This window comes from Helianthus annuus, chromosome 15, assembly GCF_002127325.2.
Source record: "Helianthus annuus cultivar XRQ/B chromosome 15, HanXRQr2.0-SUNRISE, whole genome shotgun sequence".
NCBI lineage: Eukaryota > Viridiplantae > Streptophyta > Magnoliopsida > Asterales > Asteraceae > Helianthus > Helianthus annuus.
The window spans coordinates 42,891,350-42,906,626 of NC_035447.2; the positions used below are offsets into that span (position 1 = coordinate 42,891,350).

Here is a 15,277-nt window from a genome sequence, read left to right on the forward strand (position 1 = left end):
CGACAAAAATATTTTTATAACTTGGGACAATTATTCAAAATAATCTTGTATACAGTTTTACTCATTTGTCGTCCATTAGGGCCGGTTGCAAGGCCGGACTTAAGTTAACTGACACGCCACAGGTATAATGCCCACAAGGTTGATTCCTTTAAGTGGGATACCAGTTTTTTTACATAATGCATCTGTCAGGTGTACGCCTACACCCCGTGATTAGGTCGTGGCCATTTCTTTGAATGATGCCAAGGATATCCGGGACATGGTCATTTAACCCCCAAGGGCCATACACCAAATAATACATATCAAACAGGTTATGTAAATACATCAATCACAATACGATTTAAATGACTACATACACCCGACCAAGCGGTACTTTTATAGTACCGTATCCCAAGCCCGTATAAGGAAAATAAGTTAAGAGTATTTACCTGAGCAAAGTATAAATCAAATACAGCAAGTGCACGTAGCTTTTACTGGGCTCCTAATCTGGAATGAAGGTTTTTAATAACCTATTAGAATCCTAATGGGTCTTTAATTAAGCTTAGACTTAGACCGGTTAGTTTTCAAAAGGAATACACGGTTCAAACGCATGATAAAGCGAAGACCGGTTTAGAATGTGGTTTTGACCCGACAAGCTTGTATGCTTGTTTAATATGGGTAACTTAAACACATTCTGGATTTTGAGACAAAAACGATATGGTTTGACCCGTTTCGGCTAATATATGCAAACTAGTTACATAGACCGATCCAAACGTGAAACATGCGTAACGGGTAACCATAAGGGGCTGTTTGGTAGAGGGAATTGAGGGGTGAGAAATGGAATTAGAAAGAATTCTCTTGTTTGTTTGTGAAAGAAAGAGGTGAGAAATGGAAATAAACCATTTCCTTTTCTCTCATTTTGTTTCTCTAAAAAAAGCAGAGAATTGGATTTCTAGGGTTTCATTTCTCAGCCTCACTCTCTCATCACGTTCCATTTCATCACAGCCCTCCTTCTCGTTCCACCACCACCGCCCTCCCTACCGTCCCTCTCCCTCCCTCTCGGCCACCACCACCGCCCTCCCTTCTCTGCTCCGACGATTTTTGGGAGAATTTCAAGCATTTTCCCCAAACTGCTCGATCTTTGCTCGGAACCCTAATCGCCCCATCGTTCGTTTTTTGGGAGAATTTCAAGCATTTTCAGGTACGTCCTTCGATTCCTTTTATCAACTGGTGTAAATTTCATGTTTTTTTTTTTATCTCTGCTCAACACAAAGTATGCTCGCTGCTACTCTGTTCTTGATTATTGATTTGATTCTTTGTTCAATCTACTGCTATTTGATTTTTTGATTCTATGATTTGATCGAAGATTTGATTATTGGAGTTATTTGCTTTTCTTGAATTTTCTTATTTATATTTTTATGTGTAGATGGCAAGATCACCTTCCAGACAAAGAATAGTTGCCATAGGTGCATTTTATGTCAGTTATGTTACGATTCGTTGGTGGATGTTGTGTACTTATCATTTGCGTCGGTCGATTGAGTCAATGAGTTTACGTACAAAATATTTAATGAGTTATCATAATAGGCGTGAAAACCTGGTGAGGATGGTTTATCAAAGTGATGTTACGAGTGTTGTTAACATAAGAATGAATATACATGCATTTACAACACTTTGTGATATGCTAGAAACTAGAGGGGGACTAAAGGATAGTAAAAACATGCTAGTGGATGAGCAAGTTGCTATGTTTTTACATACCCTTGCTCATAATGCAAAGAATAGGATACTAGTCAACAGATTTAATCGGTCCGGGGAAACTGTAAGTCGGTATTTCAAGTTAGTCTTAAATGCTATATGTCGATTACACAAAGCAGCTCATTTGATTGGTAAAGATGTGGATCTAGGACGTTCTTTTCTTGCGTTGACAATAGAAGAGAAAATTGAGATGGTCGAGTTGTATACCGATGGTTCAATGGGATAGTTGTGTATGGTTGAAGTAATTTTTTTTGTTTCACCGTGGTTGTTGAAGTACCTTTTTTGGTTTCAGCATGGTTGAAGTACTTTTACTAGTAACTATGGTTGATGTTTTTTTGCTTAAAAACTATGTTTTGTATGTGAATTGGTTTTATCAATGCATATTTTGGTTGGAATTTATGCATCTTTGTATATGTTTTTTATTTTTTAATAAATATTTGTTATGAAAAAAAGACTTGTGCTAATGATAAAGTTGATATAATTCTCTGTTTATTTCCTATGTACCAAACAAGAGAAATGATTCTCAGCTATATTTCTCTACTGTCATCTCTGTACTACCAAACAGAACAGTCAATTCTCATTCTCCAGACCAATTCCCTTTCTCTGCAATTCCATTTCTCTATTCCATTTCTCTACAATTCCATTCTCTGTACCAAACAGCCCCTAAGAGTCATGAACATGTTCCACAAGTTAATATGCTTCAAATATGTTGTGACATCAGTAGGATGTCTTCTATGATGCCCAAAATGATTTTAAACTCAAATTACGCCTCGAAAGGGTATTTTGGTCATTTAAAAGGTTATAAAGAGTTTAAATATAATTCTGAGTTTCGGGTCTGATGTAATTAGTAAAAAAATACTTAATTTACTAAGTTATATAAGTAGGGTATAACTTATACGTGAAATTTATCACTTAAAACCAAACTATGCATCTTAAGGGCATTTTGGTAATTTCACATAGGCTTAAAAGGTTAAAACTGGAAATCTGAGTTTAAGACTTTTGCTTACTGCTAAAGTATAAGAATTTACTTAAAACATCAGTAGGTATCAAGTCTTATAGATCTAAAATGGTTTTAATACATACTACGCGTTAAAAACGCTTAAAAAGGCGACTTGGAGCCATTTCCGGGTTTTCAAAGGAAAGTTGATAATTTTATAATTCCAAAAGGCTCAACATACTTTATTTATCATATTAGATCAGTAGAAAAAGGTTTGGTATCAAAAGGTTTGGTAAAACTTATTTTATAGCCTAAAAGGGCAAAACCGACAACTACCGAAAATAAGCTTAGAGCTCTAGGTTATGATCAGCCTAAAAATAAATAAAAATCTCAAAAAATCCCAAAATATTATTCTATATCAGTGGGTAAAATGTTTGGTATCATAAATTGGGTTTAGGTAGGCTATATGCTAATTACGTCTTTTAATTACTAAAAAGCTTTCTAATTACGCTATTGAGCGTAACTCTTAATCTAGACCCCAAACTGATGTCAAATTTTAGGTACAAGTTTATAAATCAGTACCTAAGGTTTCTACTCTTTTGCATTTTCAAAATTCACGTTTTAAGGTCATAAGGGCATAATAGTCAACATTTAAGCATTTAACGGAATCATGCATATGAATCAGATAACTAATGAACCAAGTTTTATAAACTCAGAGGGTTATACTTATAGGTAACTTGGTCCTAATAAAGCTCTAAGGCATTCCTAAATCATGCTCAAACGGGTCAGAACTGAAAGTCAAAGCATAAGTCAAACTATGCTACTTTCGGTTCCGAACCAAGCTTAAACTAAAATTTGTCGAGTTAAACATGTTTAGACATGTTCTTACATTAATTACCAAGTTATATTAATGTCAAAACAGGTTGCTAGCTTCTACATTGCTAATTATGCATTTATTTGAAATTTAGCTTTCTGTTGACTTTTTATAATCAAGTTTGACTTGACAATTGACCTAATTAGAGTGGGAATCAGAGGGTGACCTTTTAAGGGTTTAATGCCCACATAATTACCAACTCATAGGTACTTTCAAAATGAAATTTGACTGGAGCAATTAAGATTAATGACGAAGTCAAACCTTAATTATGACGGTTTGACTAAATGCTAATAAACTAAGCAAAACTGAATTAAAGGAGGTTAAGCATACTTACAATAGTCCTAAGCACAACTAATGATCACTAGGAAAGATGCTTCAGCTCCAGGAACCTCCAAGAAGTGAGTTGTGGAGTTAACAAGTGAATGAGCAATGAAGACCCAAGATCATGGCCTTTATATAGGTTTCTAAGATCAATTTGATCATGCCAAACAAGTCTAGGATTGTTTCCAGATGATTACAAGTGTCCCTAGACCCTTTAAAACAATCAAACAAGCCCCTAGAATCAAGAAATGGTGAATTGAGGCGGTGTAACCGGCTAAAACAGCCAGCTGTGATGTTTTTCTGATGTTGCCAGTCCCAGGCGGCCCGTGTAAGGTCACCATAGACCCTTACGCGGCCGGTATGAGGGTCGGGTCAGGTCACATAACTTTCATTTATTACATTTTGGCCCCTGATCCTTTTCAAACGTGGTTTTGAGCTTGTTTCTTGCACTTTTGGCCCTCCAACTTGATTTTTAAGGATCTCAAGACTTAACCAAACATTGTTAAGTCCTAGATTAACTTTGTGATCACCCGCAAAGCCTTTAATTTCAACGTTGACGTTTTTAACCCCTCGTATAGGAATATTGTTATAACTTTCTCATACTTAATCGAAACCTTGTGAAATTCTTTTCACACATTCTTGTGAGTATAATTAATCATTACAAAGCTTCGGGTTCGTTAAAAGGTCACTCAGAGGTATACTTTAAACATGTTGACACATTTAGCCCCTGCAGTTTGTAATTCCTCACTTTCTTTCACAATTAGCTTCGTATGATCCATGATTTATTCGTTTAAGGGTATAAACATCATGTAGGGCTATTTTAAAGTATATTTATTCATTGTTGACATTTTGAACCCTTATATTCACATACTTTCCTTGTTTGTCAACTTTAGTCCTTCATACGTAATCTTTCACATGTTCAACGCTTATGAAACGTGTCAATACATTATTGGACATGAATTTTCGAGGTGTTACAGTAGCCATGCTTAAGTCTATTAGAATTCTACTTGTCATTGCTGCATATTATGACTATGAGATATGGTAAATGGATGTCAAGACCGTGTTCCTTAAAAGACACTTACTTGAAGATGTCTATATGGTTCAACCTGCAGGTTTTGTCGATCCAAAGAATCCTAATAAGGTGTGCAAGCTAAATAAATCCATATATGGATTAAAGCAAGCATCTCGTAGCTGGAATCTCCGTTTTGATCAGAAAATCAAAGTGTTTGGTTTTATTAAAAACGAAGATGAACCGTGTGTTTACAAGAAATCTAGTGGGAGCTATATCGCTTTTCTCATTCTGTATGTAGATGACATACTAATCATTGGAAACAATATACCTATGCTAAAAGATGTTATGGCTTGGTTAGGTAAATGTTTCACAATGACAGATCTTGGTGAAGCCGCTTATATTCTAGGAATAAAGATTGTTAGAGATAGATCAAAGCGATTATTAGGTTTGAGTCAAAGTACATATATTGATAAGGTCATACGAATGGTGGGATATGTTTCATTCTGAATGGTGGAGTTGTTAAGGTCATACGATCGTGGCGATTTAAGGTCACAGACGGGATATGTTTCATTCTGAATGGTGGAGCTGTTACTTGGAAGAGCTCGAAGCAAAATGTGGTTGCTCAATCCACATTTGAATCAGAATACAATGCTGCACCGGATGCTGCTAAGGAGCCTGCCTGGATGAAGAAGTTCATTACTGATCTCGACGTTGTGCCTAGCATAAAGAAACTGATCGAGATGATGTGTGATAACACTAGTGCCATTTCTCTTGCAAAGGAGCCAAGGTCGCATCAAACCACAATGCATATACTCAGAAAATTCCACTATATTAGATAAATAATAGGAGCGTGGAGACATCGTAATAAACAAAGTTCATACGGATCTAAATCTGGCTGACCCCTTTACTAAGCCTTTAGCTCAAGCTAAACATGAGGAGCATGCTGAAAAGATAGGGCTTAGATTTGCTAGACAGTGGGCCTAATATGTAATTAGTATTGGTGTTTTAATTTGAACTACAACAGTTACATTGAATAGTTATTTGATTTATTGGTTAAATGAAAGATTAATTATTTTATAACTGTGTTCGTTATTAATTTGTATGTTTAATCTAAAATATCCGTAGTCAATCAAATTACATGGGAATGAATTTGAATGTAAGACTATTGTGAATTTAGATGGTTGTATTCATGAGATGAATAACTCGGGGGTTTGAGAATCAAAATTCACAGATATCACTGGGGAATGATATTGGATGTGACTCACTTCAAAACGATCTCCATGGATCTAAGTCATGAGATGTTTTGATATTGATATGTTCAGTCTGTCCTTTTCCTAAGGCATATATTAAACTACTTTGATCAAGAACAATCTTTGATGTTATCTAAGATTGTCTTGAAACATGGGTAGTAATCCGGGTAGCGTTGGGAGAAAACCAAGGTTAAGTGGGAGTTGTATGACGCTGATGGAATTCTGTACTTCTATGGGATTAGAAGTTTAGACATTCTGGCGCCCTCGTTAACTCAAACTGGAATAAACACGTGGCCACGCTCGGACTAAAAGTAGTTCGTTAGACCACTTTGAATTAAAGACGAGAATAGAGAATAGTTTATCACTATACAAGAATGAATGATCCATGTCTTATGATCAACGAATGTTCTACAATATTTGGTTAAGTAATGTGTGACTTGAACTCAAAGAACTCGTTAACTCAAACTGGAATAAACACGTGGCCACGCTCGGACTAAAAGTAGTTCGTTAGACCACTTTGAATTAAAGACGAGAATAAAGAATAGTTGATCACTATATAAGAATGAATGATCCATGTCTTATGATCAACGAATTTTCTACAATATTTGGTTAAGTAATGTGTGACTTGAACTCAAAGAACTAGTTGACGCAGCTTCCTCTGTGTCATACCGTGTTAGGAGTAGTGCGATGCAGCTAGACGTCCAACTCTGCACGCGTTGATCGTCCAAGTGGGAGATTATTGGAGATATGTATATGTATGAATATAATTAAAGTCAACGTAACCAACTTGGTACGATCCGAAGACTTACATGTTGGTACACGAATCGTATATGTTCACGAGTAGGTGGATTATTATTTGTGAAATGATAAGAATTTAAACCCGAGGGACTTAATATTAATTAGATTATTATTGTTAAGAGGATTATAATTGTATAATGTTAAAGGGCCTTAATGTAAGATTGGGTTTTATAAAAAGATGATTAAGGTGCAAACCCTAGACTCATTTTTATCAAAACACAAAACCCTAGCCTCCTCCCCAAGGTTTCGGCCGGCTCCCTCTTAGCGCTGCCGCCACCTTTTCATCGACCAAGCACCACCGCCACCTCCTCTTTGGCCGGTTCCACCTTTGGGTATCTTGTGCTTGGTTGTGAACTTCCTACTTGCGAGAATTCGTTGTAACCCGCGTGTTACAATCTCGGTGTAATCGTAAAAGGTTGATTACTAAATCCCTCTATGGTTGTTTATTCCTTTTATTTGTTTGAGTAAATTACCATTTTAGTCCCTTAGGTTTGTCCAAATTTGCCATTTTAGTCCAAATAGTTTTTTTTCGCCTCTAGGTCCCTGACTTTTCCCTTTTGTTGCCATTTTGATCACAGACCCTAACTCCATCCAAAAACCTCATTTTCAATTGCCATTTTGATCCAATTTTAATGCTTTTTCAATTGCCATATTTGTTTATATGCGTATAATCTTGATCTTGGTTGGGAATATGTATTAATCGGATTAATAAATCAAACTTATAGTTTATATATATAAAATAGATTATATAAATGTATATATAATCGGCTTTTTGGTAAATTATATAAACCGCTTCCGCTATTATTTTGATACACTCGTGCACGTCCGTGCGATGACCCACTGCCACGGCTGCCAGAATAAGAGCCACGGCCAGAACCACGAGACTGTTGCGCATTGAAGCCAACGGCAGGGGTGTTAGAACCATGCAAAGATTGGATAAATAACTCCTGACTCTCATTTTGAGCCACAAGATCGCGGAACGATGGACGAGTTCATGCCGTGCAAATGGTGGTGGAATAAACCTCATAAGCCGGACCAAGACCACAAAGATACCAATGTAGTAAGCGATCCATCTCATCAACCGGATGACCAATAGCTGCAAGTTGATCACATAAAGTTTTAAAGCGACGAGAATATCCGCTAACCGAAGACGTACCCTTTTTGATCAAGCGGAGGGAGTCACGTAACGAATGAATACGCTCAACCGAAGCATTGTTGTAGGCCTGTTCGAGGGCAGCCTAGATGTCATGAGCACCTTTGAGACCAAGAACTTCTGCAGCAGCTTCCTCTGTTAGAGAGGATTTGCCATCAATAGTAATCGAGGTTGGATGCGGGGAAGCATCCGCAGAAACATGGGCCGATAGCTTATGAAAGTCGAGAACTAATAGCATCTGTTCTCGCCACACTAGGTAATTAGAGGAGGAAAGTTTCATGTGCATCATGTGGTTAAAGGCTGTCATGGAGAAGAGTGTTTCAGAGGGGGCGGATGGGGAAGCCATCGATGATAACAAGATCGAAAAAAAGAAGAGCAAAGAAGAACAGTCAGACGGCAGGATTAGGGTTGCGAGAGGGAGAGGAGAAGGAGGGATATGGCTGATACAATATAGAAATTATAATGTTTTCACCTCCTCAATTGAATGAGCAGAGATATGTATTTATAATAAAACATTTCAACAATCACTCCTGTAATTTAGGAGATACACAATAATGAAAAGATACATCAAATATATTATGATAATAGTTATTGTTAGCTAATAGTTCCCAACAATAATAACTTATAGACTCATGGAAGGAGCTAACGATTGATGAGATGGATCCACGAGACAAATTCCATTAAAATATTCCAACAATTTACTTAGTACAAGTTAAACAAATGGTTTAGCTTTCGAATCTAAACCATATGTACCATGACCAAAGTCACACATCTAAAAACCTAACAAATGAATACACAAATTGAAGTGGTTATGATCTATGAAAGAAAACTAGGATATGCGGTGAAAAAGGGGTCTAACTAAGAATAAGGGATTGGGTGTTAGGGTATTTTTTTAGTTAACTTCATGGACAAATGATTACCGATTTCCTCTCAATTTTCAGAAACTATGGCTTTTAATTTTAAATGTTTCTATCAAGTTTAATGTGAATGACAATTCTATGTCTTATGCATGTGTATGTTTGATTACTAATAACATACATGCATATGTTTGATTACTAAATGTGGTAAGGGTAAAAACAGACACGATGAAAAAAATATATACTTATGATATTCAGGATTGAAGCTCAAATGACACTCTAGGTTTTCTGATAGTAACACCATAAAGAATTAGCAAATAATAATATCAAAATAGGTATAAGATGTTGATGTACTAGTTAATCTACCTTACCCTAGCCTTTTGGTCAAATGTTCATACCTTGCCTTATCACTACTAGAAAAATGGTTTTTTTGCTACAAAACTTTTTGACAAATTTCCCACAACTTAATTTTGGTGACAAGTTTCCCACAAATTATACCCTTATACAATTAGCAACTTGGGTTATGTCTCATTTATTTAAAAGTCACACCCTTTAGTTCATTTTACTCACACCTTTTCATTTTAAAAGTCACACCCTTTAATTCATTTTACTCATACTCTTTCATTTTAAAAGTCACACCCTTTAGTTCATTTTACTCATACCCTTTCATTATAAAAGTCACACCCTTTAGTCATTTTACTCACACCCTTTCTTTTTAAAAGTCACACCCTTCAAATGAACCAACGCATGCTTCAACCAAGGCACATGTATATTAATCAAAGATTCAACGGTATTAAATAGTATTATAGGACGTAATGTTATACATTGCATTCTTCCAGACCATTAAACCAACTTCTCCTAAACATTACATTGTAAATATACCCTATTATAATAAATTAAATTGCATTGCAACACGCTGCTTCTAATTAACATCGTCGACAAACCCTTTAACATCATGTTCCGTTCACGTTTTTCTCAATGATATTTCTTACTACAAATAACCAGATTCTTTAATTTCTCCTTTCTCAAACCAATAGGGAAATGCTAGATTCTATAATATCCACACATCCCTTTCTTTAATATCTCCATTGACAAATCAAAATCAACCCACAAGTGATTATCGACATCGAAGGTAATGATATAAATTATGTTCACTTGATTCAGTGATATGTTTCCCACGATTCTTCCTCTTTAAATCACGATTACCACGGTTTGTGTACTTTACAATCAATGCAATGATTGTCCTTCTTCCTCCATCCATGTTTATCGTTACTTTTACTTTCAATCTGCATATATTAGCAATTGATTACGAATACAATTTCAAATTCGCTTATGGTGTTAATCGTTATAGAAGATGTTTTCTGGGTTATAACATAAATGGATGTCAACTATGATATTAATTATTAAAACATCATAAGTTATCAATCATTATTTCATTATTTAATGAATTGAATAATCTGCTAAATAGTTATACTTTACAACAATGTTCTTTTTTTAATAAACAATCGTCGATTGATGAGAAGAACGATTTACCAAAGTGGATAAGATCATTATAAAGGTGAGGTTATTTTCAGTTTTGATGTTAGATCAGGATTTTCATTTTTATAATTTGAAGATTGGTTGATGGAGTCAAGAAAAGAAATAATAACGGTCATTAATAGAATAATTAAAGTGAAGATTTGATCTTAATAGAAGTATGGGGATTTTAGGTTTAGTGTGTTAAATTTGGTATTTTTGGTTTTGTTAATAGGAAAAGACTGAAATTTGGAGGCTAGAGTCGATCAATACGAAACGAGATTGGCAGGAGAGGTTTAAAAACACGAGGTTTGGGAATAGGAGGTTCAGCAAGCATGTGATGATGATGCAACAATGCCTTTTAAATATTTGATGATAATGTGTTCTTACCAAGTAGAAGTCCTATGCCACCAAGGTAACAGAAAGATCTTATTTAAAAATTAAATTGTTAGGGGCATTCATATAATTATATACAATAGTCTATGGCGAAATTAAAAGATTTATAGCAACTACATTGGCTATAAACCACTAGAACAGTTTACAGCACTAAGAAAAATTTTAGTATGTTCGATTGGCAACACAAGAAAATTATACGTAACTTTATTGTAGATCAAGTTATATACATAAACAACCAATTTTGATGGAGTTGTGGATCTTGCTGAATTTTGAATGCAAACCATACAGTTAATGAATTTTCTTGATTAGTGAATGGTTTATTTGAATGTCAACAGTTAGTTAGGTAAATATTGTTGGTTCATTTGGTTGTGCCAAAATGTCTAAACATTGGGGTTTGGAATTGGCCCATTCCCTAGAAAAAAAACTGTATGGTAGAGTGATGTATTTTAGAGTAAAATGCTTTAATGTGTTGTTGTAGAATGGGGATAAAACAAATTAAAAAAAAATGTTTTGCATAAAATAAAGAATTTTCGTATCTCACATAGCATTACCAAAGACATTTATAATCAGCATCTCGCCGCAACGCGCGGGTTGACGTCAACTCGTTATAGACAAATATTAAAAACCATAAATTTCCCCACAATTTTTCGACAAGATAGTCACCAAACCTATATTTGTGGCAATTTCGTCGCAAAGTTAACTATGATTCCAACAATGTTCCCACAAAACTTTGTTTTTTTTTTTTCATTTATTAACTTTATTATTAGTTAGTGCAATTTGTAAAACCAAATAAAAGTCAAAACTGTGGCAAAGTTGTGGCAACTTTTTGACAAATTTCTCACAAACTTTAGACAAATATTAAAAACCATAAATTTTCCCACAATTTTTCGACAAGATAGTCACCAAACCTGTATTTGTGGAAATTTCGTTGCAAAGTTAACTATGTTTCCAACAAGGTTCCCACAAAACTTTGTTTCTTTTTCATTTATTAACTTTTATTAGTAGTTAGTGCAATTTATAAAACTAAAAAAAATTAAAACAGTGGCAAATTTTTTGCAACTTCCAACGATTTTCCCACGAAATTTAATTATATTATTTACTATTTTTTTAACGGATTAATTTTTGTCAATGGGATTCGAACCCTCTTTCATATGAGAAGAAAAAATCTTATACAACACTTTGATACAGCTAGGCCAAAGGCTCTTTGAATGTTAATTGTTAGTACGATAAAAATAAACATTTTTAAAAACTAAATATCAAAATATGTGGCATAGTTGTCGCAGCTTGCCACATTTTTCCCACAAAATATTATTATCTTTTTATTTGATAATTCATGTTATTTGTTCATACAATATAATAAGAAACAATTTTACAGACTAAAAAATCTAAAATCGTGGCAATGTTGTCGCAACTTGCGACAATTTTTCCACAAAACATTATTTGGATTTTAATAATCTTAACTTTCACTCATTGGTCTACATGAGTCTCAACTTAAAAAATTCCGTCTGACATTCCCAAATTGTACGAATTTGACCCCATAGATCCTTTTTCTAACGTGATACAAACCTAATTATCAGTTGATGTGGTTAGTTATGTGGCACAAACCTAATTATATTTTAATAATCCTAATTTTCACCACCACCACCACCACCATTAGCCACCACTTCCATCACCATCACCCACCACCACCATCCACCACCATCAGTAGTCACCACCATCAACAAAAACAACAACCACCACCACCACCAGTCGACACAACCACCATCAACAATCACCACCATGGCGGCTGGTGGTGGTGGTTGTTGATGGTGAGGTAGTGGTGGCTGCTGACGGTGGTGAGTGTTGATGATGGTGAAAGTTATATTATACAAACATCAATACCCTATGTGCTACCAATATCCTTTCTATAATTTAGAACTTTAATTTGATTCTTATACTATATATAATATACACTTTTAATATTACAAAAGTCGTCTTTTATGTTGATACCAGATTGCAGAGTGTGTCTTTTGTTTTCAAAAAGTACATAAGCGTACTCGATGTTTGCAATCTCTTGTACGTTATGTGCGAATCCGAGGCGAACACGAAAATTTATATGCATAAAAACCTGTTTGACCCAAAAATATTGATTACGCAAATTACGGTTTAGTCATACTTTAACTAATGTAGCGCAAAGTCGCAAAAAACTTGACTGGTCATACTTGTTTGCAGGGCTGAAAACAAGGTTGTTCGTAGCTTGTCCGCGGCCTGTTCGCATGCTGATGCAGTACGCATCCAAGGCGAATACGAAAATTTATGTGCATATATAACCGTAAGAATGACTTATGTCATCATACAGGCGGGTCAATGGGGTTTGACAAACACCGTCGCAACTTGGTAAGCTAGTCATAATAATTAATTTTAGAAACCTATATGTAATTTTAAACTTATCAATTACATTACTCATTTCTATGCAAGAAAAAATAAAGGGCAAAAAGGTTGGATTCGCGGAAGTATTACTTCATACCCACGCCACCAAGGAGTGTAAAAAGAGATTACTTGATGGGGAGATCAATGAAAATGACTATGATAAGTTAGAGTTTGTTACCGATCGTTCAAAACGTTCATATGTAAATTATCTTTTATCTTTTATTTATGATTATTGTATCAACTTTTAGTGCAATATCAAGCACTTTGTTTTGATAAATTGTAGGTCTCTTACATGAAACAACTTGAAAAGGTGTACGGGAACACGGATTGTGATGATATGGAAGTGTGGGAGAGTCTGCATCCCGAGTGTCAGGGCCGCCAGTTGTTCGGGGTAGGATCTTCTGATCCACATTTTGTGCTGACGGTAACACCATCTTCCACAGCTAGTGTGTCAGATGCCCAACAGTCGCATGAGGTACTGTTGTTTCTTTATTATATTTGTTTAGCCATTGTTGTTGTCGGGCTAGTCGGACCGGTTTAGGAAACCATGGTTTCTTAGATATCGCATTGAAGGTCTTTGCATATATGTGTGCATTCTGAATAATTTATGGAATTGTATGTAGGAATGAATATTGTATGTGTGTTCGGAATGATAATAGAATTAACACTATTTAAACATATGAAGTGGCGATGGTTGCAAACAAAAAAATTATGGATCATATAGGTTTTTAAGCTTTAATCGATTTGAGTGGCAAAGTGAGGCTGGGAGATCAGGTTGTTTTCATTGATGAGGGTGTTTTTGACATTTAGGCTATTCCATGGAATGTTTTATCTTTTATATTTATTTTACGTTAAGGTTGTTCATAACGGTGACAAAATATTGAATATTGATTACCTGTGGGCAATCTTCTATGTTTATAAACCATTGTGGAACTGTGGTAGGTAGATGGTTAACCAGATGCTTATGTATGTTAATCATTTGTTTTCTTTTATATAATGATGTCAACAACTTTCTAATAAAATGGGCAGGTGATCACAGAGTTTTGATAGAAAAATGTAACAGTATTTATTATGTGTGTATATATATGAATGCATGTTCTTGTTATATACGTGTGTGTATATATATGTATGAATGTATCTAATTGTATGGCGTGTGTTATCTAATATATACATATATGTTTGTGTGAGTCATTCTTTTGATTGACCGTTACATGTTAATATGTATTAATATATATGTTTTTACAAATTTTAGCTCCAAAAAGTTCAAGCAGAACTAGAAAAGGAACGAGAGGCCCGACAAAACATAGAAGCCCGTTTTGAACAATTTGAACAAGAGCGAGAACAAGAAAGGGCCGAACGTGAACGAGAATGGGCATAAGAACGTGTTGAACGTGAACGAGAGTGGGCCGAACAAGCTCGATGGCAGAAAAACGTGGAAGCAATGTTTAAAAAGTTCGGAAAGAAGTAACTCTTTAGTGTATGTTAAAGATCGTGTTAGTTGTTACAAAAAGCGTTCGTTTTTTATTTTTAGCCTAAGATGGTAAACATGTATTTCTTTTGTTGGAATTTTTAAAGATTTTCTGCAATTTATTTAAACTAATTTGTTACTTTTTTATTTTTAAAAATTTCTTTATGATTTGTGGCAGTTTTGTCACAATCTAGAAATAATATTTTGTCACAACATATAAAAAATATTAATTTGATTTATAAAATAGTGTGAATTTTGTCGGAAAGTTAAAGAAAATTGTTTTATTTTCAAAAACCGTGGTTTGTCGCAACTTATTTCAAATCTGTAGGAATTTGGTCGCCAAATTTAAAAATATTTTTTTAATTATTACAATTAAAAACTAACTTAAATATCTAAATTATATAAAAAATATATGTTTTGTGACAAATTTTGGTTCAATTGAAGGAAAAAGTTTATTACAAAATTTGTGGGAGTTTTGTCGCACATCTTGCGACGAGTTCGATTGTGCGAACTTTGCAACAAGTTTTGTGGGAAAATTGTCGCTCACGCCATTTCCGAC

The 15,277-nt window shown here is 34.8% G+C and overlaps 2 protein-coding genes across 3 annotated transcripts; both read left to right on the plus strand.

Moving 5' to 3' along the window:
• Window positions 1–841: 841 nt before the first annotated feature.
• Window positions 842–1,838, plus strand: LOC110909614. Its single transcript, XM_022154476.2, has 2 exons — window positions 842–1,177; window positions 1,403–1,838. The coding sequence occupies exons 1-2, from the start codon at window positions 865–867 to the stop codon at window positions 1,513–1,515; spliced, it is 426 nt and encodes a 141-aa protein (XP_022010168.1). The 5' UTR covers window positions 842–864; the 3' UTR covers window positions 1,516–1,838.
• A 7,915-nt stretch (window positions 1,839–9,753) lies between these two features.
• Window positions 9,754–14,716, plus strand: LOC110913620. 2 transcript variants are annotated; one of them, XR_004881932.1, is made up of 6 exons: window positions 9,754–10,062; window positions 10,681–10,860; window positions 13,053–13,217; window positions 13,299–13,450; window positions 13,534–13,725; window positions 14,503–14,716. XR_004881932.1 is itself a non-coding variant. In XM_035984535.1 (2 exons), the coding sequence occupies exons 1-2, from the start codon at window positions 13,543–13,545 to the stop codon at window positions 14,626–14,628; spliced, it is 309 nt and encodes a 102-aa protein (XP_035840428.1). In that variant the 5' UTR covers window positions 13,457–13,542; the 3' UTR covers window positions 14,629–14,715. The 2 variants fall into 2 exon arrangements, 1 of the variants encoding a protein (XP_035840428.1); XM_035984535.1 differs by lacking the exons at window positions 9,754–10,062; window positions 10,681–10,860; window positions 13,053–13,217; window positions 13,299–13,450 and having other exon boundaries at window positions 13,457–13,725; window positions 14,503–14,715.
• The last annotated feature ends 561 nt before the right edge of the window (window positions 14,717–15,277 follow it).